Genomic DNA, 26,566 nt, shown 5'->3' with positions numbered 1-26,566 from the left:
TGGAGTTAAAAAGGAAGAAATTGATACGAGTTGGAGACATCACTGATGTCATATACCGACGTATTGTTGGGGAAGAACATAATGTGGATTTTCAAAAGGAGCCTTAATGTAGTAGTATCTAGTGGTCATGCTTGAACTTCGACAATTGCCACAACTTCCGCGAGTAACACCCTTCACCATAAAAGGTCAATCACGGAATTGAAAAACTATTCAGATACTCGCGCGTTTGCTAATCATTACCGACTAACATAATAGTAAAGAGTAAATGAATGCGAAAGCAAGTTCTAGAGCACTGCATGGACAACCTTCCTTACTTCTATTACTCTCCGAGATATATTCTTGTCAACAGTCTGCTTTCTTGTCAGCAGTCTTCAAAAATGAGGTGGGCCAACCTCCAGAGCAATAGGCGGACAAACCAAACTCATAACGCAGTATCTCACTACCATAACAAAGTGAAAAGTCAATAAAAGATCGCCCCTCTGACGGAGAGGAACAAAAACAAATTTGTTGGAATTAAAAATTGTAATTGTATTATATTTAAAAGATCACACGATAACATACAATCAAACAATACACAATAAAAAAATAATTACAAATGCAAGAACCTGGTATCAATATCGTTGGTACTTGGTATATTTTTAGCGAAGTCCCGATCGATAGAGAGATCAACAAACAAGTGTGAAGTCATGTACTATATTTAATTTCTGATCAAAGCAAATTTTGAGAGATGAAAAATTCAAATCAGCAAAAATGTCCTGCTGGATTTTCAAATCAAAGAGGTATTTTAAGACATTAATGACCATGACGATCTTAATTTTTACATAAAGGGTCATTCAACACAATGCATAAATGGCGACAATCAGAAGATGATAACAATGTACAATCTAGTTAGATATTGAATTGAAATGGGAATCTTGAAGGAAAACGCTTAGCATGCAGTTGCTAGTTATTCTACGACTATGAGGAGTGAACTTAAGTTCAGTGCAGGTGTTTGATCCTGTAATATAAATTCATCTCATTCAATGAGTATTGTTCTCATCAAGAGAATATAGTTTAAAAAATATTGAGACAGCTTTCGTGAAGAATATTCTTGAAATTTAAGGGTATGATTTATAGCAAACCATAAAAGAAACCCCAATGTAACAACCCTCTGGGTATTTAAGACAAGCATTAGGTAAATCACAACTTTTACACAATATAGTTTGCTATATAATTCCAAGGTTATTTACAAAATAAAGAAAAAAATCATTTGAATACAATCTACTAAACAAGAGATGAATGAAAATTTGAAGGCAATGGGAATTTAAAAAAAACAAATCATGGCAAGAATCAAAACAGATGTACGTAATTTTAACAACAAATCAGAATGAAAATTGAAAGTCATGACTATGAGAAGCAATTGATGTCGATAATAACAGGAATATACTTGGATACAACTTTCGATTGCATTTTTACACAATTTTTTCATGAAATTATATGAAATCGAATATCACATTTCATTCCCCGCAGTATTTATAATTTATACTACCATATTTTTGAGGGGACCCACACAAGAAGGGGTAGAAGAATGGCCCAACTATTTCGTAGATTCTCTGTGAGGTAGCGTTTTCAAGATGGCTGCTAACCAAGACACATTTCGGCTCTCCCTAAAATACTAAAGACTTGGGAGCATTGTTGGCAAATCTACCTATTAACGAAGATGACATTTAGGGTTCTAAAAGCTTGCTCATAGCCTATAGCAGATATAGAGAAATATAACTGAAATAAGCTGAAATATTACAAGTAAGAATTTAACTCAATCCAAAATTTTCTAATTCTAAGTTCATATTTTCCCTGTCAATAAATACTAATAACATTTCCCTTTTGGGGAAGGGTTAAAATAGAACTCCTACAGAAGAGTGTAGTGGAACATACACATTAATATAAAATTATGCTACTGAAAACAATTTCTAAAAAAAGATCAACAAACTTGCTCTATCACAATGTAACTGGTCTTAATAATGAAACTTGAATTAACCGAAAACAAAAGGTGTAAATCCAACGTCAAGAAATTGGCAAAATTTTGGTCTGACATGCACTAATGATACTTTAATAAAACAAAGTAAAAAAGGTTCAAACTAAGCCCACTTGACAATGACCGTTTATCACTATTTGGTAAACTTTAATATAAACGCTAACTATTGAATTCCACATACATAGACGAGAAAACCATGTGAAACAGCTTGCATGCATTTACAAACAATAGATGAAGTATAATATGCTAAGCCAAGTGAAAAAATTAAATGGAGATGGATGATTTCCAGGAGTATAGAATTGTTAAATAAAATTATTTATTTCTCTAAAACATTGTAACAAATTGTTTTTCGAAGTAGAACATAGAGCAAAGAGGTGTTCAGGGATGTCCAAAAAAATTGAATATTCGAATAAATTAGAAATTTATTATATTCGATATAGTGAATTTTTGAATTTGGGATTAATTTAGAACATTTTTATTTGAAAATTAGGGATTTTGAGCAATCAGATTAGGTTACAGACGATATGTCAACTGATAAGAAACAAGGACTTTTTATACTTATGTCATTTTAGATGTGATCAACATGGAGATGTACTGATTTATGTAATTTTCCACATGAACTTGTCCACAATTTTGAACATATTCAATATTTTATAGTCAAAGTATTTTCCCAGAATGTATTCAAAATGATGAAATATTCGGTTTTGTCCATCCCTGGTAATGTTATATAAAGATATTCCCAGGAATCATTATCTAGTAATTCAGAAATTGAATATGATAGTGGAGAAAAAAGAATCATAAGCAGTGTTTCAACTAATACCCCTTATTTCTCAAGTTTAAGAAGTTGAAGTCCAAATAATAATTACCAAAAATATTTTTTGAATAGAAATTAAATTTTAAACTATTCTTGGAATCAAGAACTAATTATGAATGTATTATATAATACTTGATACATTTCAGATATCCTTAGATTAAAATCCTGAAATATTAAAATCTCTATGTAAACCGGTATTAAAAATGCAAAGATGATGTACGGTACATTGTATTTGCACAATAACAATTGCTTCACCAATACATACTTTACACCATTTTTTGCCAATATCTTTGCGGGAATATATATTTCGAACAATGGAGAAATATCGAATTAGAAATGATTATACAATTGATTGTTATCAGTGATGTTATCATTAGAGATAATGTATAATAGAATCATTTCAGATATAAACAAAAATAAAATATTAGATTGTAAATTCAAAAGAATAACGTTTAACACAAGCTTTTAAATGGTAATGTAATTCGGAGTATAACTTGTATCCATATAGAAATGCCTAAAATACTGTTTCTGACAAATAATACAGACTTGTCGTTTTAATCGAAATAATCACAAAATTTGAAATAAATTAATGAAATACTTTGTTACAAAATCATTGGAATGCTGAAAAACATCTATTTATGAATTGAATAAATTTTAACAAACAGCGTTTTGGAGGGGATAAATGTTATTATACAGAGAAGCACCTGATAATAAGAACCTTAATGATCATTTAACATCCAACCAGAAGAATAGCACCTTGATAACAACTATAGCATGATCAGAGCACCTTGCTTCTGTGGTGATTTCATATTACATATGCTACAGTATGAAACTATGAGTTATTATTACGAGGAAGACGAGTAGGTAAAACAAAGAGAGGGTGAAATATAAGCACACTTTGAAATTTGAAACAAAATAAATTATACAGAATTACGGTGAATATACTAATAACATAGTTGGTACCAAATCATAGACATCCAAAACTAAACGAATGTATTATTTGAAATTGAGAATATATTAGGTGATCATTTATTTCTTTCAATTGGATTTCTGCAGAACCAACTATACATTCATCATCTATGTTTTGTGTCAAAGTATATATCAACGGTTCCCGATTAGGGGCCCATGATCCATCCCCAAGGGGGCCACATAGCAGTTTGAGGGGGGCCACAATTATGGGCGCCCCATTCTTTCTAGTTTCATAGCCTGATAAGGTAATTTCACAGGTTGTTTTTACTTTGTTGAGCATGAATTGTAATTGGATTTGGAATCTACCAATCAAAATAACACTATAAATACCGTTGGAATGATAAACAAAGGTGCTAAAACCATCCGAAAGGGGGCAACGAGCCATAAAAGGTTGGAAACCACTGGTATATATTCAATGAGTTTGTTTGGAAACGTAAGACAGTTAAAAATACACTCCGTTTCTTTTTATTTTTTATAGTTTTCAGAAATTAAATGGAAGTGTTTTGATCATACTATGAAAGCTTAGTAGCCCAGATTTTAAACATATTCTCATACTTAAAAATCAAACTGCCAAACATAAATATTTTCGAATCAATTCCATATTCAATCCATTTTGTATACTTCTGGCTACGGTGAACAAAAATGTTTATCCAGCAAATCATAATTGAACCGTATATTTTAAAATCCATACCAATAGCCAAAGTTAGACAACACAAACACATAGCCATTTTAAAAAGGTAAGTTGAATCTTGCAAACAATAATCGGTCGTGAGGTATTTGAAACCAAGTACTATTGGTGTCCGAAAATCAAGTCTAAAAGTGTAATAAAACAAATAGGAATCTGGATCTGAAATTTTATCATTACTGTACTTATATTTAACCTGCACTAGATAGAATATAAACATATGTATTATAAGATGCTTAAATTACAAAACTATATTAATTTCATTTGAAAAATCAAGAAACAAAATGAATACATTTTCATCAATCTTTGGCAAGACAAAAAATAATAATATTATACTAACAATATTATGCTGCTTCACAATAGGATATATGTATATCTATATATATAGGACCATGACATAATTTAAACATAACCTTGCATGGTTATAGATAAATTGGGTAATAAACTATGATTTGATAATTTCTTGATAATATTTCCATTATGGAACAATCAGTTTATCGAGAAGTGAATTCTCGAACTAGTTTAAATCAATGACTTCTATCACAGGTTGATATAAACATATATGAGCAAGATTGCTTTCAATCAGAGTTGAATTCTCTTGGTGAAGTTTTCAGGAAATACACCCATACATGATACTAAGTCAGATTTTCGCTCCCAATCTTTTTGACGGATTCCCATTTGCCATCCGTCATCCTGTAATATAAAAGATATTGTTAGTTATCACTGTCTAAGTGTCTGAAAATATGTTATTCATGTGCTTATTTCCGAAAATAATTATTAACTTACTATGTTTGAAACAAATACTGGTAAAATAATAAAAAACCCGAGTTGTTGTATCTTTTCGTATTAGTTTTCAAACCTTCAATCTGAAACTAATAAGCCAGTGATACCAAAATAGCTCGTATTCTTGAGAGGATTAGAATATTTGTGGTTTGGAATTGCCTTCCCTCCCAAATTTATTAGGCCTTGGGTGAAGTGAAAGGCATGGGTGTTTGAAACACAGATCTCTTTAACCTGTGTGTAACATCTACATTATTTGGTCTAATGCTAAGCTATCACACCCTGTATAACAGTGAAACAGATAAGGGTGGGCGCATGATCACAGTTTTCGACTTAATTTCCTACGTCATACAGGGCTATTGAGCTGCCATATTCACAATAGCCTATAACAATTTCCCTCCATTTAATGCCAATTTTAATGAAAGTGTGAAAATAATTACAGAAAAACTATAATTGATATTGATGAAATTCCTATAAAATCAATTTCATAAAAAAGTAGTCCATCATCAAATATAATAAATGGTGGTTCTTCACAATCAGTTGCTGCTTCAACAGAGCCTTGGGTACTCCTGAAGTATGCGCACCAAGATGTCGCATAACCTGAACCCTAACCTGGTACACAATCCGAGTTCAGGTTGTGCGCCATCTTGGTGCGCATACTTCAGGAGGACCGAGCCTTGTACACAGCATCGGTGTGAAATAAAAAAAATGCATTTAGAGATTCAATCCCTAAAATCTAAATGAGGCATCTTGCTTGCTTCTTTACATACAGACCTGTTCTTCAGGATCAGGGTGTTGTATGATATGTATTATGTCTCCTTTATCAAAACCTAATTCATCTTCATCTGTACTTTTATACTGATATAGAGCTTGAACCTGAATATAAAATTAGACAGTTATTTTGTTAGAAACAATTATGGTATATATATAAAAAGTCACAGTCACACTCCAACTGAATAAGCCATTAATGGCAAGTATGCACTTAGAAAATAGGCAAATCTGTGTAAGTTTCCTTACTTTAGTATTATGTAATGGTAATAACCATAGGTTTGGAATTTGGTTGGCATGATTTATCGATATTTGAGTATGAGTGAGAAGTCTACAAGTCGTATAGCTTCTATTGTCAAAATTTGCTTTATTCAAGTTTGGAGCTGGTGTTGCAGTCAAAACATCCTTCATACTGTAGGTGTCAAAATTTAACCAACAATTTAACCAAATTCATTAATCATGAGTCGTTTTTTAGACTGCTTGAAGTTTTTCCAGACTCCACAACATTGGTAATATAATCGATATGAATACATGCAATCTAACAATTAAGACTTACCGAGAACAAATAGTTTGGTGGCAAATCAAGATATCGATGACTATCTACAGATTTGGTTGGTGATTTTGGAACAGGCTCAGGTGGTCTCTCATTCACTGAAAAAGATTTTATTTCATAGTTTTACCATTACATCATGTTTCTTATTGTGTAACTATTTAGAATTGGAAGTCATGAAGTGTTTAGAATAGATAATGCTTAACTAATCTGATACAATGGTTAGCCGATTAAAATTGCCTCAACATATGACCAACTCTTATTTTTTATGCAAGGCCCTTACCACCTTTCAACCAATGCCCTGTACAAGAAATTGATATGTAGGGAGCAGTTATTTTTGGAAAGACTGGATTATTTCCGATTCGGCATTGCCTTACAATTCTTGGGTGAGGTGGTAAGTTGTATGTCAGTATACGAGTATACCAAAAACTCAGATATTTGCAGCAGTTATATAAACTACAGCAAAGTTTCCCAAACTGGTGTTCGCGGTCTGTGATCACTGCACAGGGGGTCTGTGACGATATGAAAAGAGTCTGATCAATCTTCAATGATTGATTTCAAGCCATTGCATCTGTGGTGGAGCGATGCAGACAAATGTCCATTGCTATCAGAAAGGGCAATTAGAAAGAGCTACATGTGTGAGGCAGCATTTTCAGCCATTACGAATTTGATGACAAAATACAGAGAGACTTGTCGTAGAGTCGAACCTACGAGTATGCATGTCACAAATTGCTACGACAAATGGTAAATTGTGCAGTCGAAAAATATCTCATCCAACAAATTATTATCATTTGTGTTGTTGTGATTCAAATAAAACATTATCCTTCCTCGTCGGTTAGGTACAGGAATTGATACGGCATAGAATTGGGGGCTGTAAAAAAATTGGAATCTAAAACCGGGGGCTCGCTGCCCAAAAGTTTGGGAAACATTGAACTAGAGGACTAGCTGTTCAGTTTTCTGCATTTTCACATGTCAAATCATTCAAGAAGACAAACATCTTCGAAAACTTACTATTTGGCTTATTATATGAAGGCAAATCCTCTACATCAGGTGGTTCCTCATATATTGGTTGAGCTACGACATTATCTCCTCCGTTTGCAGTGGGAGAATGTGATGGAAGTTGAGTATCAGGCATGGGAAACTGGAAAAGGTTGTGAATATATAGGTCATATATGATCTACATATGAATACGTTAGATTTTGTCAACATTTACTTTTAATAAGAATCCGTCATGTATGATCCACATATAAATTCATCCTATGGGCTGAATTTATAAGTGAATCATACATGACAAATTCTTAAACAAATATCGACAAAATCTGACTGATGATATGAAAACTCATAAACAGCAGGTAATAATTAAACACCGGATGATTTACAGTGATAAATTAAGAGTTATGAATGATGGAATTATAATCAATTAAGTTGTAATTAATTACATGCTCAGTATCTCAAAATTCCAATTAATCATGAATAGATTATTTGAATGTAAAACAGTAGAAGTAGTCAGGTTCATTATTTCGTGAATATGTATAATCGAAATGTTAGAGAATGGCTATTGTTATGATTAATTACAAGGAAACAAAATAAAATGTCAGCAAAACATTATAGTAATTAAGCAAAAACAATTAGATTGTTGACGTTATGTTCAGGTATGATCAAAATTAAAATTAATTTCAAGTCAACAAATAACACATAAAAGTCAGTGCATATCCAATGAGTTAGTTTTGTTTTCTAGAGCTTTTGGAAATTAGAGTCATTTTTATCGAACTAATAAACTTCAATTTCTAAGAATTACGGTAATTTTCATGTATAACTATTCTAAATTATCTGTAAAATTGAAATTGGGGTAATTAAGAATAGCATTCACAATATTCGATTTGTTTGTTTTTTATATCATTGGATGTCCCAGAATATTTAAAACGGCCATTCTGATTTTGACCAATTGGTTGGCTTTCACCAACTAGATTCATATTAACAAATAGCAGATACAATTTGATAAATAATTAATTTGTTTTAAAATATAATAAGTTGGAATAAATATGTCGGCATCATGCGTCAAAGATTTCGGCTTTCGAACCTCATGCCAATACAGGGTGTAATAAATTGGCCAAGCGGCGCCAAACTGGAAAATTCCAGTTCCATTCATGGTAGTGTCATACATAGTCAGCGGATTCTGGAACAGAGCTTTATTCAGAGTAAAAGCGTAAAAGACTCATAGAAAATGACACTCTATAATAAAATAATAATGGACTATTATGACGTAGTGATCAAATGGAGTAGATCTAATTATTATATTGCTAAATTAATTTTAAAAAATGTCACCTCGAAAAAAATAATCAAACTAAAGATTTTTATCAAAATAAGATTTATCAAATATTCTATTTTAATAATTTATTATTCAATTCACCAGTAAACAAAATTACAGTAATTACACATAATACTGACACAAAAAACGATATATACCAATTACAACAACAATTATTGAAAATGATAAATTGTACAAAACAAAAAAGATAACAAATCTCAATCAAACAATAAAATTATAATATACTCAGATTGAAACTCATTTTCACCAAAGTCATAAACAGATTAAATAGCAATTACATGATTAAAGCTCAACAATTCTGCGGACGAAAATCTCACATCGTATCTTCCAAATTACAATGGTGTAATTAGTGGAAAGGACAATCAATCGGAATTAAAGGACAATGCAAGTACTTTGAACACTGCAATACCTCATTCATTTCACCAGCTTTTTCATTATGCCCAGATGATATGGCGTCCTTTGGAATGTCATCTTTCGATAAGTCCAAGCCAAGTTCCTCGATTTGTTGATTTTGTGATTTGCCATTTTCAATCTCATCATCATCATCTGAAAGATTTACTTCGAGCGGACGAATAAAAGATTCATTTTTCAGAGGAAAACTCACGTTTTCATAATTACTACTTGTGGCCACATTTGATTTGAAGTTCATTTCTACATAACCATCATTCCCAGAAGCAGATTGTTGTTCGCTGACAGTCTCTTGATTTACTTGCTCTTCTGGTTCAATATCTGTTTGAGGAGTTTGAGAGGCATTTGTAGCTGGTGATATTGTTGCAGATTGCTGTTGGTTTTGAGAAGTTTCTGTTACTTTCTCTTCATTGATTATATTCGTTTGAGTTTTTTCAAAATTGATTGTTGCAGAAACATCAACATTAATCACATTTTCTGCTTCTTGTTTTTGACCTTGAGTTTCTTGATTTTGACCTTGAGGTTCTAGTTTTTGACCTTGAGTTTCTAGCTTTTGTCCTTGAGTTTCTAGCTTATGAAATTGACTTTCTTGATTTTGACCTCGAGTTTCTGGTTGTTGACCTTGAATTACTGGTTTTTGACCTTGAGTATATTCAATATTTTCATACAGTTGTGTATCAGCAGTCTTCTTTTCGGGGTCCTCGAATGTATCATCCATTCCAAAAAAATCTTCATGATTTGTTTTTCCTTCGTCATCAAATGGAGATGGACTTCCTAAAACAGGAAACGGATCATCTTTTTCAGCTTCAGTTTCAGCATTAATATCAGAGCTATGCGTCTGTTGGGTATCATCTATGACACATTCAAAAGGCTCAGATCCAAACAAATCTTTCCCAAAACCAGGTTGTTCTGTAAAACCTCCCGGTTGGTTTACGTTATTATCGATTGGTGAAGGTGCTGAGAAAGCTTCGTCAAGTGAAACTGGTGTTGTACCATGCTCAGCAGCTTCCCCAAAAGCATCAGGAAAAAAACTTGGTGGTTCTAGTTTAACTTGAGTGTCTGGTACTTCGGAAGATGCAGTTGGTGTTTCTGAAGACGGAATACCAGGTCCCATATCTACAGCTACGGAATAAACAGCTTCATTTTCAAAAGAAAGTCTTCTGATCTCTGCATTTACTTCGACCGCATTTTGAGTTTCGCCCAGATCATGTTCATTCGGGTGTTGTTGTTGCTTTTCATCTATTATTTCATTGGTCTGACCTTCTGTGCTAGTTTTATCACAAACTTGTTCTGTTTGAAGATGACTTGACTTGGGTACACCACTTTCAGCTCCATAATGAGCAAAAGCAGAATCCATGTCTTCATAATTGCCAACCGAATCATTGTCAGAATCTCCAGCAATAGATGATGGGCCACCAACGCCAACCTGCTTTTGGACTTTGGGAGAGAAGTTTTCTTGTGGTGTACTTTCAGCAAAATCATTTTTATTCAATTGTAATTCTTCGCTGTTTTTATTTATCTCTTCAAAAGCAATATTTTTTGGATTATCAACTCCAGTTATATGTATGTTTTCATCATCGTTTTCCTGCAGCGGAGCTTGCTGATGTACTTCAGAAGTGACTTTTTCATATTCAAGGTGTTTGGACTTCTCAGATGGTGGACCCTCTGCTTCTTTTGTAGTAGAATTGTCCTGTGTGTCGTTTTTAGTGGCTTCATTCGAGCTAGCTATGGATGCAGCATCTGCCACTGCAGGAACCACACTCGGTGTGGATTTCTCTCCGGGTTTCACATCCTCCATTGTTACATCTGCGTCCTTTTTAGCTGGAGTGGAAAGCTTAGATGAAGCAGCTTTTTTTGACTGTCTTTTAAGTCCCAAAAATCCAAGAAATCCTTTGTGAGGTTTGGGTGACACTTCCGCATTTGTATTCTTATCTTTGTCCGAGGAAGAAGGAGATCGAACTATCACCGATTTGCTTGCCGACTGTCTGTCCAGCTTTTTAGCATCTGCGTTTCCACTTCCATCATCCTTAGACTTTGTTTTTTCATCTTCTGCTACTTTTAACTCACTGGATGCTGCAGGTACATACATAGATACCGGACGTGGCTTCTGTAACCCACATAAAAAAAATCAGAAGTGGAATCTGAAACGTGCTTTTAGAGGCGTTTTTCGACATATGGAAATCATACAGTGAAAATTGTATATAATCAATCTTGAAATGGCACAGCATTCTGGGTATTAGAATTTCAGATTCTAGAGAAAAAATTTATTCGTTCGTCATACATAAAATAAAGATTAAAATTTTCAGTAAATGACTAGATAGTGACTGGTAATGATATGACGGTTATGGCCATCATAAGTCAGTTTGCACCGGAAATCTTGCTGTAACTTTTACAAGCTGCAATGAGAGATACAACATACAAAATGACAACACAATACTGATACATGGTACAAATGTAATTGGCTATGTGGCCGTGTATTAGATAACTAGAACAAAGAAAAAAATAAATGGTAGTGCACTAGTACTAAAATAATCTAATCTACGATTGTGGGTCTTTGCATGATACACTACATTTAATAATGCCCATGCTTTCTGATTAGGATAGTTGAAGTAACTACTTAGTACATAAGCAGTGTCATTTTGCAAGTCAGTTAGTAAGACTGTTGAAATAGAAATGAAGTAGAAAAGTCAGACAAGTCCAAAGAACGGTAAATGCCGATAGAAGATTAGAAAAGTATGAAAAACCACCAGTAAAAAAACGGCAAATGAAGTTCGTTGTAAATAACATGATGAAGACTCGACGTGCAGAGGCACAACAAACCTCAGGACGTTGTTCTCGAAGAGAGGGTGTACTTTGTTTCACGGCGTCACGATTATGAGATCTAAGATGAACATCTGTGTATTGATTTTTATGTGATCTCCAATTTCCTTGTATCGATGTATTATTTTTCTTCAAATGTAGAGGGCGCTCTGTCGTCGGAGCACTCAGCGTCCTCGGCAGGGGTTTTGGTATTGGTGGACGAGTGTCTTTGGTATCAGAAGGGATACGAAACACTTGCGACCTGGGTGATGGTTTAGGCTTCGGTATTTTAGGTCGATGATCTGACTTTCGAGCAGATAAGGAAGGATCGGACGCCATAATATAGCTGATATCTTCTTGATTTTTGTTTACAGTCGGAGATAAATATAACTCATCCTTCGGTTTCTTGTGCCAGAGAAATTGTTATTATTCGATTTATTCTTAGTATAAGGTGTTCATACTAAAAGTTTCAACTATTATACTAATAAGTAGCTGTAGAATTCTACATGCCAAGCAGAAATGTAGTAATTTTAGATCCAGGCATTGATTTGCACTACTTTACATTGAGTGATGGTAAGACTAGTGAGTAGAAAATTTTTAAGCTACAGTGAATATCAAATACAGTAAGTACTAAGCTTACTCAAAATGCAATTTGTACAAATGCTTCAATGTATGGACTTTGTTTTATCCTTACAGAAGGCTGGATGGCAAGGTCAAAACGAAAATCAAAACAAACACTATTATGCAAAATTGTCCCAAAAACTCAAAAAATAATCCGTTTTTTCTTTTTCATAAAATTATACCACTTCCAGAGAACAGAGTATGTAAAATTTGGAATATATTATGGTTTCACCACAAAATGAAGCTATCTAAAATATTCGACTTCGAATATTAAAACTATTCACATATGAGATATAGAATATAGAATACCAAACAAACTATAATGATAAATGTAGGCTAGTCTTACTACACATTGTACATACCGGTAATGTTCTTGCGTTATTTTTGTCACCATCATTGCTCCCTTTACTTGGAGAAGTATTTTCATCTTCTTCTGTTACTGGACGAACCACATCAGGGATTGAACCAACTTGTAAATTGACATATTCATGAGTGCTAGAATAAGATTAACATTGATTTACAAGAAGGATACAAAGTTTCATAATCTTTGCACATTTAATTAATTCTGTTTTTGTGCGCGACCAGGGGCAATATAAAATATTATGCTAAGATAAGTAATTCTTGTTGGCAAACTACTAGGCAAACTACCACTAGTAACTCTTTTTAGTTTAAATCTCCCTGTGATAAATATGAATTGCTATACCCTAGGTAGGATGACCTTGTGGTTAGAACAGGAGTGGGCAAGGTTTTTGATCCAGGGGCCAAAAATGTTGCCCACCTAGACTGGTGGGCCATGTAGCCTAAGTGTGACTCAAAAAGCTTCGTTTTATGAACAATATTTACAGTGTTACAAAAGCATAAATGAAAAATATTAAGCCCCATGCCAAAACTAAACTTAATCGCAATCTCAACAAATTCCTTGAATATTTTTAGACAAAACATCAAAATTTGGTTTTAGTTTGATTGTGGCAGCATCAGGCGGGGTTGAATCACCGAACAGACCAAATTTGGTCGAGGGGCGTTGGTTTGCCAACTCAGGGTACGAATGTCAGGCCGATCTAACTAGGTTGATCACAAGTCTAGTGTCCGTCCTAGTCATTTAATTATCCCCTAGCTTGATATATTATATGAAATATACACCTCTGTTTCTTCCAATGCATAGTATCTCAATATAAATCAATGGCTGTTTGTAGACAAGCCTTGTTATTAAAAATGAAGATGAAATACCATAATAAGCGTAAAAAAATGCTTATGACTTCATGAGCATACAGATCCATTAACACAGAAGTATTGAAGCAAGGACAAGTCTCACAGGCACAAGACATAGAATCTTTGACTACTAAACAATTGAAGAATACAAGGAATACAAATTATCAAATTATGCGCGAGTTTAATATTATAATTTTCATACCTGGGATCACTGCCTGGAGATTTTGATGCATCATTTGGAGACCTTGGTGGTATTGATCCTTCTTTGTTTGATTTGGTAGGTGATTGTGATGACGCAGTCGATGATGTCATAATTTTAGCAGGAGAACTATTATTAGTTCCTTGTGCACTTTCACTACTGCTAGTTGTTGCTGCGACTCGACCATTATCCCTAGAAAAAAACATTATGGTTTACTACCAATGCAAGGATTCAATTAATATCCAAATATACAAAATCGAAGTAATAATGACATGTGCCAGTGATCATTTACCTACAATTTCTTTAATAGACAATCGTCAGTTTAATCAGGATATCTTGTTCAGACTAGTAGCGTATATTAAATAATTTTTCATCAGCAATTTATCTTTTAGCTTGAAATATGTTCACTAAATTTCACTAATAAAAGACGGTAGTTTCTTCACATTATCATAATTTTGATTGTCATTCAAAGTGGAAATGACTGGAAATAACTGGTATAAAATATCAGTAGTAATTTCTTTGACTCACATTGGAGGTCTCATTCTTTGAATGTGATATTGACCGCCATCAAATGCTGATTTGAGACTCAATAGAACGTTATTTAGTTTGTCTCGCATCTGAAAATAAAAATCGGAATAACTTATTATATCAAGCAAACTTTGAAAGATTAATCAAGTCATGGGACTTGCAAAACAAAGCAGAGTTTAACCTCTTATCATCAGAAGAGCACAACGAACCAAAAATCTGGTTAGGTTTGGTAACGATAAGGGTTGGTGAGTACGATGAGATATTGCTTTAATTAAAGCTATTGCAAGGGTACTCCCGTGGTATGTGTACCAGGTTAGGGTTAGGCCATAATTTTATTCCGGTTTTCCTTATTTTAGTTCTATTATAAGTTCGGGGACTGTCTTAGCCAAGTGAATATAACCCATGCCCAAAGGCTTAGGTCCCATACACAACTTGATGTAAAGTATGCGAACAAAATTAGTTACCTCCATATTGGTACATATACTTCTGGAGAGTTCCAAAAAATTCATAGAGCAAAATATACTGTGTGAAAAATCACAGAAATCTCATGAATTATACGTCAGTAAAAACCATATTCATTTTTTGGAACTCTGTATGATATGTGGCCATTTAATAAAATAATTTATTCTAATTTTGGAAGAGGACATTCAAACAACAAACCTCTGCAATCTCGTTTGAAAAAACCTTTTCACTTTCACAAATACTTGAAAATGTGTTGGTACAAACGGGAAGCCTTGAATCATATAACGTTGGTAATTGTTCATGCAATTGACTATTCAACTCTTCGTATCTTTCTTTAGTGATTCTGACATGCTCTTGTGCCTAAAAATAAGAAAAATTGAAAGTACTTTTTATATATTTATCCTCAAATCTTTATCATTAAGCACCATATCTTATTCGAGGTTTGAAAAATTGAACACGACGTGCCAACACAAGCTATCCTAGCCCTCCCAAAACTTAAACCTCCCTCCCTTCTTCTGCAGCGGTCGTTCCCAAACTCAATTCATTTTTTTTTTAAATAACTTTTGTAAAAATATGCAACCCAAAGCTAATCTCAAATACGACATGTATGCATACATTTTAATCTACATATAGTGCTTTTATGGCAGCAAAATTTTCTATTACCAAACAATCCTTTTTACAAACAATTATTTCACAAAAATAAATCATTAATGAGATAGCTGCACTTGTTTACCTAAGCGGAACAAAATAGATTCTGCCAATATTTTACGCTGCGATACTTCCTATAAATACAATTATAATTAACCAACAGTTCAATATTAAATACCTAATAAAGAATAAATTTTACTAAGAAAAAGGGATCCAAGAAGATTTCAGGCGACCCAACTTCAACTCGCGAGTCGCGACCTACAGTTTGGAAAGATAGTTCTTGTAAACCAAGGTGTAAAGCGCATCTTGATAAAATATGACACATGCAAGTATTTTGATCGCTTCAAATATCTTTCCAAGAAAGTCTTTTATTTTGGTATAGATTCACATACTTACCCTTTGCAATTTAGTAGGGTCAGGTTTCCTGGATGCTTCCAATGATTGCAATGTTCTGCGTGCTGCATCATAATCAACCAACTTTCGACTTCTTTTTTCAACACGTAATTTGCAGTCATTGTACTAAAAAATAATAAGTAAATGTAACCGTGACTTCATAATTTAGCATAGCAGTGATAAAATGCCCAATAAGAACAATTATAAAAAACATGGAAGCAAAAAAAAATAAAATAAGTCTTGAAAATGACCACTGCAAATTCCCAGTGTATCAGTATTAAAACATTTTGCTGGCTCTTAAATATCAAAACATTCCACAATTGAATGATCAACATAAACTACAGTATTAGGATTTGATTGTAATGTAATGATGCTTTCTAAATGATAAACTCCAACTCAAATATAGTAAGTAACATATGGGTATGCATTGCCAAAACTTGGGCATATATTTTTTCTAACCATACTTGAACAATATAGAGCTTTTTTTTTATCATTACAGTACACATAAAAATGTAAAAAATACACAGAGTACAATAAGTTTTTCCGACTAAACATGGACAGTTTTTTTATCTCTTTCAATTTCAAGTGTTTCAAAAACCTAATATAACAAGTAAGACAATAATGGCATATTTGGAACGATTGAAAAAAAACACCTGATGGATGTGCTGTCAACATACTATGTAATTACATATATATCGGTGTAGTCATACTGGAATGTTAATTACCATGTGCAATCATTAGTTTACTCTCGATCACTCATTCACATTCTCATAAGAGTAAACAGCAATAAGATAATCACAGTGCAGCGGGCACAAAGATTTTTGTTTTGATACATATTCCATCGGTGCCATGTTGGACTCCAGTATACTGGTGTATTATGCATGCTCTATCTATTTGAAGAACAGTTTAAAAATCTCAGGATTGTCAGAGGCCACCTAACTATGGGTATGATAAATTTAATAACAGAAAAAATAGCAGTCATTTTAAGCCAACTATGCCTAGTGTGATTCAAACACTGTAAAAAGAAACATATAAAAAAGGCACCAACTTCTGTCAAATGATTCTGTAATGTATCTGTAACTTCAGCTTGAAATCTCGCAAATATATCATCATGCAATAGCTGGTTCCGCTGTCAATAAAAAAAGCTAAGTTAAAAATTATTAAATAGGATTATAGTATATAATATAGAAGTTATAGTAATGTCTCCTTAAAAAATGACTGAAAATCAAATTACCTGTGAACAAGATGCAATGACGTCTTTACCCGCCCAATCATCATCATAAACTTCATAGAGAGAATCATAAAAGGCTTTCTGTGAAAGACTCATCGCTGCAATTAGAAAAGGGAAACATCTAAGGCGGAGCTTCCCGGACTGTAACCTCAGTCCCTCTAGGACACCTTGAGCTAAGTCTCTCCCTAGGTGCTGTTTGAGATGACTACTTTACCGAAATTGAAATTGGCTGTGATTTGTTTGTTTCTTCAACTACAAAACATTTATTCTTTTGCTTTCATTTTTTTAGAGTTTCTATAACTTATGTGGCGTATAAAAAATAACTGAGGGAAACAAGTTGAAAGCGAAACTAGGTTTTTTTATATGGAAGCAGCGTGCCACAGACTGAAATTCAGTGAAAGGGACCACGAATCGTGGAAAGTTTGAGAACCAGTGACAAAGTGATCATGCATGAACCATATTTAAAGATATTTTCCAATCAATCCTTGTGTGTGTTAGATATAATGTAACAAAATCGACAGAGGAACACAGTATCCTATTAGCAGGACAAAACCAACTAAGAATTTTAAAATAAATTTTTTAAAACATCAAAAGCCGGCAACTTGTTTAGAATTATCTTAATTTCAAAGGTGGATACTACTAATTGATCACAACTTCACAAATGAATATCATTTTCGAACAAAAGTAGGAATCTTATCAATGATCAATAGAATCATTAAAATCAGTAGAAAATTCTAAAATGAAAAAAATTACCTCTTAAAGCTGCTAAATATTGCTTCATATCTCTGTGTAACTTTTGCATTTGTAACTGAAATTGTATGATCAGAATATAGTTTGAGATTTATTAAAATTTCAATTTCTTTAATCAACTTAAAAATGATTAGACTACCAGTAAGTATGAATGAATCAAACGAGACACACACAAATCTAACAAAGTGTAATGTGTTTTTGACTCGCATCAATTTTTATCACGACAAAGATACAAAGTACTACAGCACACATTCATGGGATGAAATGACGTTTTTAGTTTGAAACGTTTGGTTGAATGCAGCGATAATGAAATATGAATTTCATGAATATATACCAAGTAAATAGGAAAATACCATTCCAATAAATTTAGTTTAGCAGTTTCAATAATGCAAATACAATAAAACACCAAAAGTGATAAAACTGCCTCCGCTATGAATGAGTACATCCAATATAACTACAATGATTGATGAAGCCTATTTCAACATCAAAATAAAGTGGAGTAAAAAAATAATAATCTATGTGTTAATAATGTTAATAAATATATATCATGTAATTTACTTGTTTAATATCATGGTTTTCAACAGAGTTATATATAAGGCGAATATTGTATGCTATCAATATGGCAACCAACTTTCATCATGATTTGAAGTTTAAAAGAACATAAAAAGTACACAGAATGTAGTTTAACATAATTATGTATGTTACACACGAATAACATGTTTTGGAATTTGTTGATTACGTGATGTTAAAATATCCGAGCAACAAATTTATTTCATGAAAGAAAATTCTCTTTCCCAAACTGAAAAAAATTAAGGCTGATTCGATAATGAATCAAGCTGTCAAGCATGGTTTATATGTACGCTATACATGATCCAGCACTGAAATTTCATTTTAGATTAAAAACATTGAAGCGATTCACATAGAGGCATGAATTAAACTAAGTCAGGCAAAAATAAACATATCCTCGTTAGTGACTTGAAAAGTCAATAAAACAGAGTTCATTTTGTGTGTTGTACAAATGTGCTTAGCTAATGATTGATGTATAGGAATTTGATAATACAAGGGTGGAATAGTGCGATAAAACAGTTTGCAATGACTCTATGGTGCAATATATTATACTAAAATAATATAAGCAATACTATGATTGAAAAACCAAATCAAATAGCTTTGTCATATGATCAGGAACCAGAGTTGATGGCTTGTGATGGCCCCATTTCTTAATCAAGCCAATAGATGATTATGCATTAAATAAATTACTTCAAAAAAGTGTGTTGGTGCTATGATATCAGTAACACAGCATCATAAATGACATGGTGACACCGTATGTCGCTATTTAAACCATTCAATTATGCTAAATAGTCAAAACTTAATGAAAAAAAATCTTTAGGAATTTTCAAACAATTGAAATATTAGAAATTAATTCATTGGTATACTGTCATCAAATAAGATCTTGCTATCGTGAGCGACATGGTATTTTGGAAAAATGATTCTGTTGTTATTTATTAGAGTCAAACAAAATTTCCTACTGCATGATAAACAATAATACCCTTATTGCTGAAAAAGGTATTCTAGGTTTTTGCAAACATGTACAGGAAATATAAACAGAGAGAGTGGTGTAAAATGAGTGCATAAATCTGTTTTTCAAATTTTAACGAAATTAAATGGCAGCTACTGATCAAAAAAAAATGTTTTGTATACCGGTAATAACTTTTACTGTAAAATTTTTTTGCAGTTGAATTTTATTTATTTATAACAAAATTGAGAGAGTTCTGCTGCAACATAAACACTAGAATAGCATATTGTTAAAATATGGTCAGGCCATAAATTCCCAAAATACTGAATTCAAAATACTCTCACAGCAATAATACAGCAAACAGTTCATACCTGTTGCTTGTTTATTAACATCACATAATGGTCAAGAATTTCATCTTTAGTTTCCTCAGCTCGTCCTATTGATCTCATCACCTAAAATGATAAAGAAATTTTAATTTGATTCAATTCAGATAAGCATATATATATATATATATATATATATCATATTACAGTTATATATCAAATTACATTAGTAAGTTTAAAAACTGGAATTTCTTGTAAGGTAGGAACTTTTCTTTGGGCAAGGTCAGTTATAAACATGCCCGGAAAAAATAACAAAGTGAAACATTCTGGAAAAATTGCTTGAATTGGTGGACAAGGGTGGTTCAAGATTGATAAATCAAGGCCAGAATAAGTCTCAAAAAGACGTGATAGAAATTATAGTGAATTTGTCAAACCCACGTGAGATCAATTTTCAGATTATTTTTCAAATCAACAAGAAACACAGATGGCATATTGAAATACTAAAACACAGTGAAAAAATACTTTATTGACATAAGTGAATTGAATTAGCCCCATGTAAAATACAGTAGAAAAGTTACTTATCGAGATAGAACTACAAAATGCTTAACAAAATGAATACAAAAATTAATAATAGTATTAAATATATTGGAACAATGTTCAAAACTAGACTATATGTAATTTAAATCATCCTTGAATTCAAGTCAATCAAAAAACACACATACTTTCTCTTTACTCCGATAAGCCAATTTTGACATATTCCTCCGAATCCGGGAACTGTTATCTCGCACTTGAGAATCCGCCATCTTGAATGAGCAATGATTCTACACAACACACAGATGCAGAGATGAGGAATTAGGAACAAATGAAAACACAAAATACTAAGTACGATTAGTCTATCAGATGAGAATGAAAGACTATGAAACTAACTGCAAAACAAATGCACATTCGTACAATTAGAAAAGCGCTAATAAAAACTGAAATATAAGTTTCAATGTAGCCTATGATATGTAGAATATAAAAAGGTTAAAAATGAAATCTGAAATTCACAGCTGGGATGTGAAAGATGAATCAGATATTAATCAGTTCTGCAGTTACCGTAGCGTGCATTAAATAAGCATATGACTGTACATAAAATAGTGCTGGTACCATTACAGCATTACTGTTATTGATTCATCACATATTCATGTCATGTATTCTGGCATCTTATGCTATACAAGTATAAGTTCTGAAGTTATAGGCCAACTACAAAACTATGACTTTATGGTATTGCGTATTCAGTCAGCTCTGCAGCTGGTCTGCATCAATAGATTACTATACCTGGCATACTGGCATACAGACATATGAAAATATGACATCATGCAATCATAGTTTACTGTTAAGTGCAGCAGTCGCTACAGTACCGGTACAGGTATACACTGATACACAGGAATAAGTCAGTACGAAAATACCGGAAACTAACACCTGGACACTGAAATATGGTACCGTATGTATAAAGAATACAGGAATAGGTAACCTGATAAGTTAATACAGTTATGGCTGATTGAAATTAAAAACAGCCAGAAAAAAAACAGTACAGCAGTAGCTTAATTTACAGATTTGGGATACCGGTAACAGATCTATTTTTTGATTTTCAATTTCGTGGTTTTCAAAGTAAGCCAACTCTGCAATTGATGATTCTGAGATAGCGCCAGGCGTCAGACCAATCCTACAGAACCGACAGCATACATACGGTACAGTCAGCCAGTCTGGTAGTACAAGCAGACAAGCAATTCGAATCATGCTAGCGCCAATCTCAGAATCTTCGAGCCTGAAGATGGTGATCGCATTTAACAGCGAAACACGTACCGTACCAGTGCAGCAGTGAGACTAAAGTGAATTGAGACACCAGAGAGTACGGTACAGATCCTATGTTCGCTAAGGTATGCTAGAGAGCTATTGTTTCGTCTTTGGAGGCCTTATCCATTACCAACTTTTATGACCTTTGACCGATGCTTCTAGCAACATATTTTTAGGGGACACTTACCTTACCGCGCCGTTTCAGACTACGGGCGGTTGCTATTCGTACCTGTTTTGAAAAAGCTTGATGTGTGTAATATTATTATGTAATATTATAAATTAAATACTGACTAACTTAGGTTAAGTTGCATGTTAGTCGTTGGTTGCATGTACAGTGGGCCTACAACGGTTTATTTGTCGGTTGATCAGTATCAGTATCAGTAATTTATTTTTTCCACCATTTGAAAATACGAAAGCTACATATACAGAATAAAATAAAAGAAGAATAGCTTTTCGGGGTGGAGGGAAACGCTGAAAAAAACAGTACTGGTTATCGAGCAGCGACACCCTAGATGGGGTCTAACACAGCATGACGAAATAACATGAAATAGAAAGCTTAAAATGAATATGAATGAAAAAGCAAATTGAGAAGCAAATTGATTGTTGAATTGAGTACCAGTACGGTACCTGGTAGTGGTGCATCCGTACCGATACTGCAGTACCGTCAGAGAACCGGATATCTTGTCAAACTAGTCTATCGTGTACCTTGAAACACTGACATATTACGAAATGACAGCGTCTTTCGGATCATCTACCGCCTAACCACATGCGAATACTCTGTTGAGTCCAACGACTAACATACCGTTGAGTCGTATGAAAGTCGGTAATTGAAAGACCTCAAATGATTTTATCATCGAAATCGCCTGAGTATCGTCTTTCTTATTTGACACGTCAGTGTACATAACGATCGTTTCAATATTATGTTATTGTTTTTGTTGGTATTATTCCTCTTCGTCACCATAAAATCGCTTTTCTCTTCGAATACTAGACCAATTGCTTTAAAATGTTCAAAGGTTAAAGATTGATTTTTTTGCTAGAAGGCTATACTTTTACTTAATTCAAAAATTTCTGTTGACTTCCAGAGATTCGTTTTTTTTGTGTGTCAGAATCAAAGTGACTAGAAACCAAGTGGAGACACCGTGTGCGATGATGCATATCGGACGCCATTCTGTGTCCATCGAATCGCGCAATAGTTATCTTACTACAGGTATCGCGTGTGAGTTATGCAACTTCGAAACCTCATATCTCACTAACCTTACATTATATTTAGACAAGTTTTATATTGTTTGAGAGACAATCTAGGAGACTAATTATAATTATGAGATGGGGATAAAATGTCCCGATTATCGTACAAAAATCGGCGAAATTGAAAGCGTGAATTTTTTTGAAAAACTTTTCAATTAAATGACAAAACCTCCGATTTGTTCTTGTTTTAATCTAATATGATATCGACACATATACTTTTGTAAGTTTGACATTTGTAGAGGTTAAAAATAGCTTTCGAATGGTATCATTGGATTGAATTTATCGTGCACCAGTAAAATTGTATACGCTATTTTATTCATTGTTCTCCAATTCTTCATATGTCCGCTGCGCCAACTTGAGTTAAACAGCGACGTTCCTTAATTACTTCGTTACGCAGCGATCTTTCGCAATTACGTTGCGACCAAAGTGTTGCAACGTAGCAGCTCTGCGTTCCTTACGAAAAACACTTATCACTTACCCTGGTAAGTGTGAAACATCATTAACCTAAAGCATACGTTTAAAGCAGGTATTATTTAAACCGCGGTCGATGCTACAATACTGATATAATTGGAACTCCAGCTGTGAACGACAAAATTCGCGATTGCGTAATTTACAACGTTCTGCAGAACAACGTCGCCTGAACGTCAATGCCTAATTGTACTTTGCGTCGTTACGAAAACTTGGCTTCTAATCGTTCACCGATTTTGTTTATTTACCGAAGTCAAAATGGGATATCCAGATGATCCCGCAAAACGACAATGAATCGCACTCTAGTCTCTAGTTATATATGAATATATATCGCGGGTACTACAGAGCCATGTCACGCAATGATATTGTGATCGCGCAAAGGATAGAGATAAGTAATAAAATACTGAATACATGTAAATGGAGAGGTAATCATGTTACGTGGCCGCGATACATCGTTTCCAAATGATACATTGGCCTTATTGTTTATCTACGACTTATCCGAATTGAAAAACATCCATAATTAAGGTGGTTTGTTGGGTTGGGATTTGACAGCGCCCCGCAATTGATAAGAAATGAATTAACATTAGAATATGTGTGAAAATTATTAATTTCCGTCAAATACCATAAGAAATGCATATGCGACCGTATATGCCCGTATCGTTATCACCCAGTCATGTACCGAAGAGAGATTTATTTTATTTTTTTTAGCGAAAACTGCATTACGTATTGTTTTATAATTTATTTGTTATTGTATCATTATTATGTTTTCTGGTTTGACGAAATAAATAAATTCTCTCTTTTCTTTTAACCCCGATATAAGCCGATATCCTTCATTTCGTGCATGTAGAATATTTTTTTAATATACCGTATTTTCCAGCGAATAAGTCGCTTTTCTAGACCCAAATTTTTGGCCTGATTTTGGGGGGGGGGAGGGGGGGTCGTCTTATTGGGCGAGTATGATCATTTTCATTTTTTTTGGTGTCGCCTTATTATTGAATCCGGACAATAGAATACCTTCGGCGATAGCATTCCCCACGTCCTCATCTGGTTAGTTTAAATAAATCGACATTTTCGCGCTGTGAATCTGGAATTGTAAAGCTGTGATTATCATATTTGAATTAACATACCGTATATGGATTGAATATTAAGCTACAAGAAAAGTCATTATAGGCTATTTTAACCAGTGCGCAAACGCGGCGACCGCTCAAAAGGCATTGCAAGGTAATTTAAGATTCCCGATGTTGATGCGATTTTACTACCCCGACTTATTGGCCGGTTATATGTAAAAACCCATTTTTTTTCAGGCTTAAAAGCAGGCCTCGTCTTATTCGCCGGGTAGACTTTTATTCGCCGGAAAATACGGTATTATGACAATGTACACATTGTTGAACAAATAGTTGCAAGTTCCCGTAGTGTAGTTCCGTCAGTTTGTTAAAATAAGTTCTGTACAATTAGCGATACTAACATCAGGATTTTTATAGTAAAATATGCATCTCTTTGTTTAATATTTTTGGTCTTATTGTGTGTATTGTATTGATTTATCGAGTGAAGTTGGATGACTTTAACCTTAACTTCGTATATGCTGACCAATGACCATACCGCCGAGCCGAGATATCTGAGGAATTTAAATTAATTTCTCAGAAGAATGTTCATCCGATTTGCCGCTGCGAAAATTTGGTCCAAATTATTAAGCGTCGTTATTTTTTATTCAACTGTTTAACGATCGCAGGTTTAAATCACATACCGTAGTTATCGCTTACAGCGATAGAACTCTGGACACAAAATGGCTGGTGTGACGTCACACGCACGCTTATAACGTTACCAATGCATGTCCTCACTTGGTTTCTAGTCACTTTGGTCAGAATAAAAGAAGAGCGACACCTTGTGACGTGTCCATATATTTGAGCGTAGCTCTTTTGTTTGTTCTCATAACAATTACCGACTTTCATACGACACAACAGAGCGTGACGAATGCTGCCAGAACCACTTTTTGAGAGGACGCTGCGATTTTGCTTTGTATTCGCATGTGGTTAGGCGGTGGATGATCCGAGAGATGCTGTACTAAAGTAGGTTTTTCGTAATATGTCAGTGTTTTAACGTACTCGATAGACTAATTTGACACGATATCCGGTCCGCTGACGGTACTACAGTAACGGTACGGGTGCACCACTACCAGGTACCGTACCGTGGTACTGTACATACAACTTAACATAAGTTAGTCAGTATTAAATTTATAATATTAAAAAAACTGTTGAAGCAACATTTACACACAGCGATCTTTTCGAAGCAGCTACGAATAGCAATCGCGCGTAGTCTGAAACGCGCAGCACGGCAAGCGTCCCCTCAAACTATGTAGCTGGCAGCATCGGTCAAAGGTCATGAGAGTCGGTAATTACCATCTAGCAAAGAGTTGATAACGGCGGTGTAACGTAGTAGTATATATTTACAGTGTAACAATTGGAATTTTTCAGACTTTCGAGCATAGTTGCAAACATTGGTTTTGCGTGCTTCTCGACAGTTTTTAGTTGCATTATCAAAAATTAGGTATAAATCAAATAACTTAATCAGGATTGTTCCTTTAGCGATGTGGTGGTTCATCTGCAGTAATTTAAAAATTAGTACCGGAAAAGCTCCAATTTAAACAGCACGTGATTAAACATTTTGAACCAAAATGTTGGTATTGCAAATGTAAACTAGTTTGTAAACCCCAACTCGGTGAAACACCAATAAATAAGCATTTTTGCAATGGTGAATTGCAATTGGATCTTCTGTACAAAGCCTTTTCATGTTTTTACCAATCGTTTCATTGTCGGTTGTGCTGGTTATGAAGTCAAAATAAACTAGTAGGGTGGTTCACGTAACCGCTGATCGGTTACGGCTTCCTCCACCACCAAGTCCATGCGTCCGAAAACAAGTAACTAACTAATCCAATACCCGACATGGGATGGTAACCGGACGCGAGGCCGTGGCTCGCCATATGGTTAAGCCGTCTTATCGGCTTTCCTCTCCGCCGGATAAATATGT

At 33.9% G+C, this 26,566-nt stretch overlaps 1 protein-coding gene across 1 annotated transcript; it reads right to left on the bottom strand.

Annotated features, from left to right (window-relative positions):
• Nucleotides 1–503: 503 nt before the first annotated feature.
• On the bottom strand, nucleotides 504–20,939 carry LOC120343554 (uncharacterized). Its single transcript, XM_078110401.1, has 15 exons — nucleotides 20,716–20,939; nucleotides 20,042–20,122; nucleotides 18,161–18,215; nucleotides 17,411–17,505; nucleotides 17,225–17,305; nucleotides 16,180–16,302; nucleotides 15,334–15,495; nucleotides 14,674–14,762; nucleotides 14,149–14,337; nucleotides 13,100–13,232; nucleotides 9,319–11,424; nucleotides 7,592–7,721; nucleotides 6,587–6,681; nucleotides 6,037–6,138; nucleotides 504–5,175 (listed from the first exon to the last, which is right to left on the bottom strand). Exons 1-15 carry the CDS (start codon nucleotides 20,794–20,796, stop codon nucleotides 5,065–5,067), a joined length of 3,633 nt encoding a protein of 1,210 aa, XP_077966527.1. The 5' UTR covers nucleotides 20,797–20,939; the 3' UTR covers nucleotides 504–5,064.
• Nucleotides 20,940–26,566: the final 5,627 nt, after the last annotated feature.

This window comes from Styela clava, chromosome 3 (genome assembly GCF_964204865.1).
Source record: "Styela clava chromosome 3, kaStyClav1.hap1.2, whole genome shotgun sequence".
NCBI classification, from domain to species: Eukaryota; Metazoa; Chordata; class Ascidiacea; order Stolidobranchia; family Styelidae; genus Styela; species Styela clava.
Note: the sequence above shows the minus strand (reverse complement) of the source record. Positions and strands in the feature narration are given on the sequence as shown.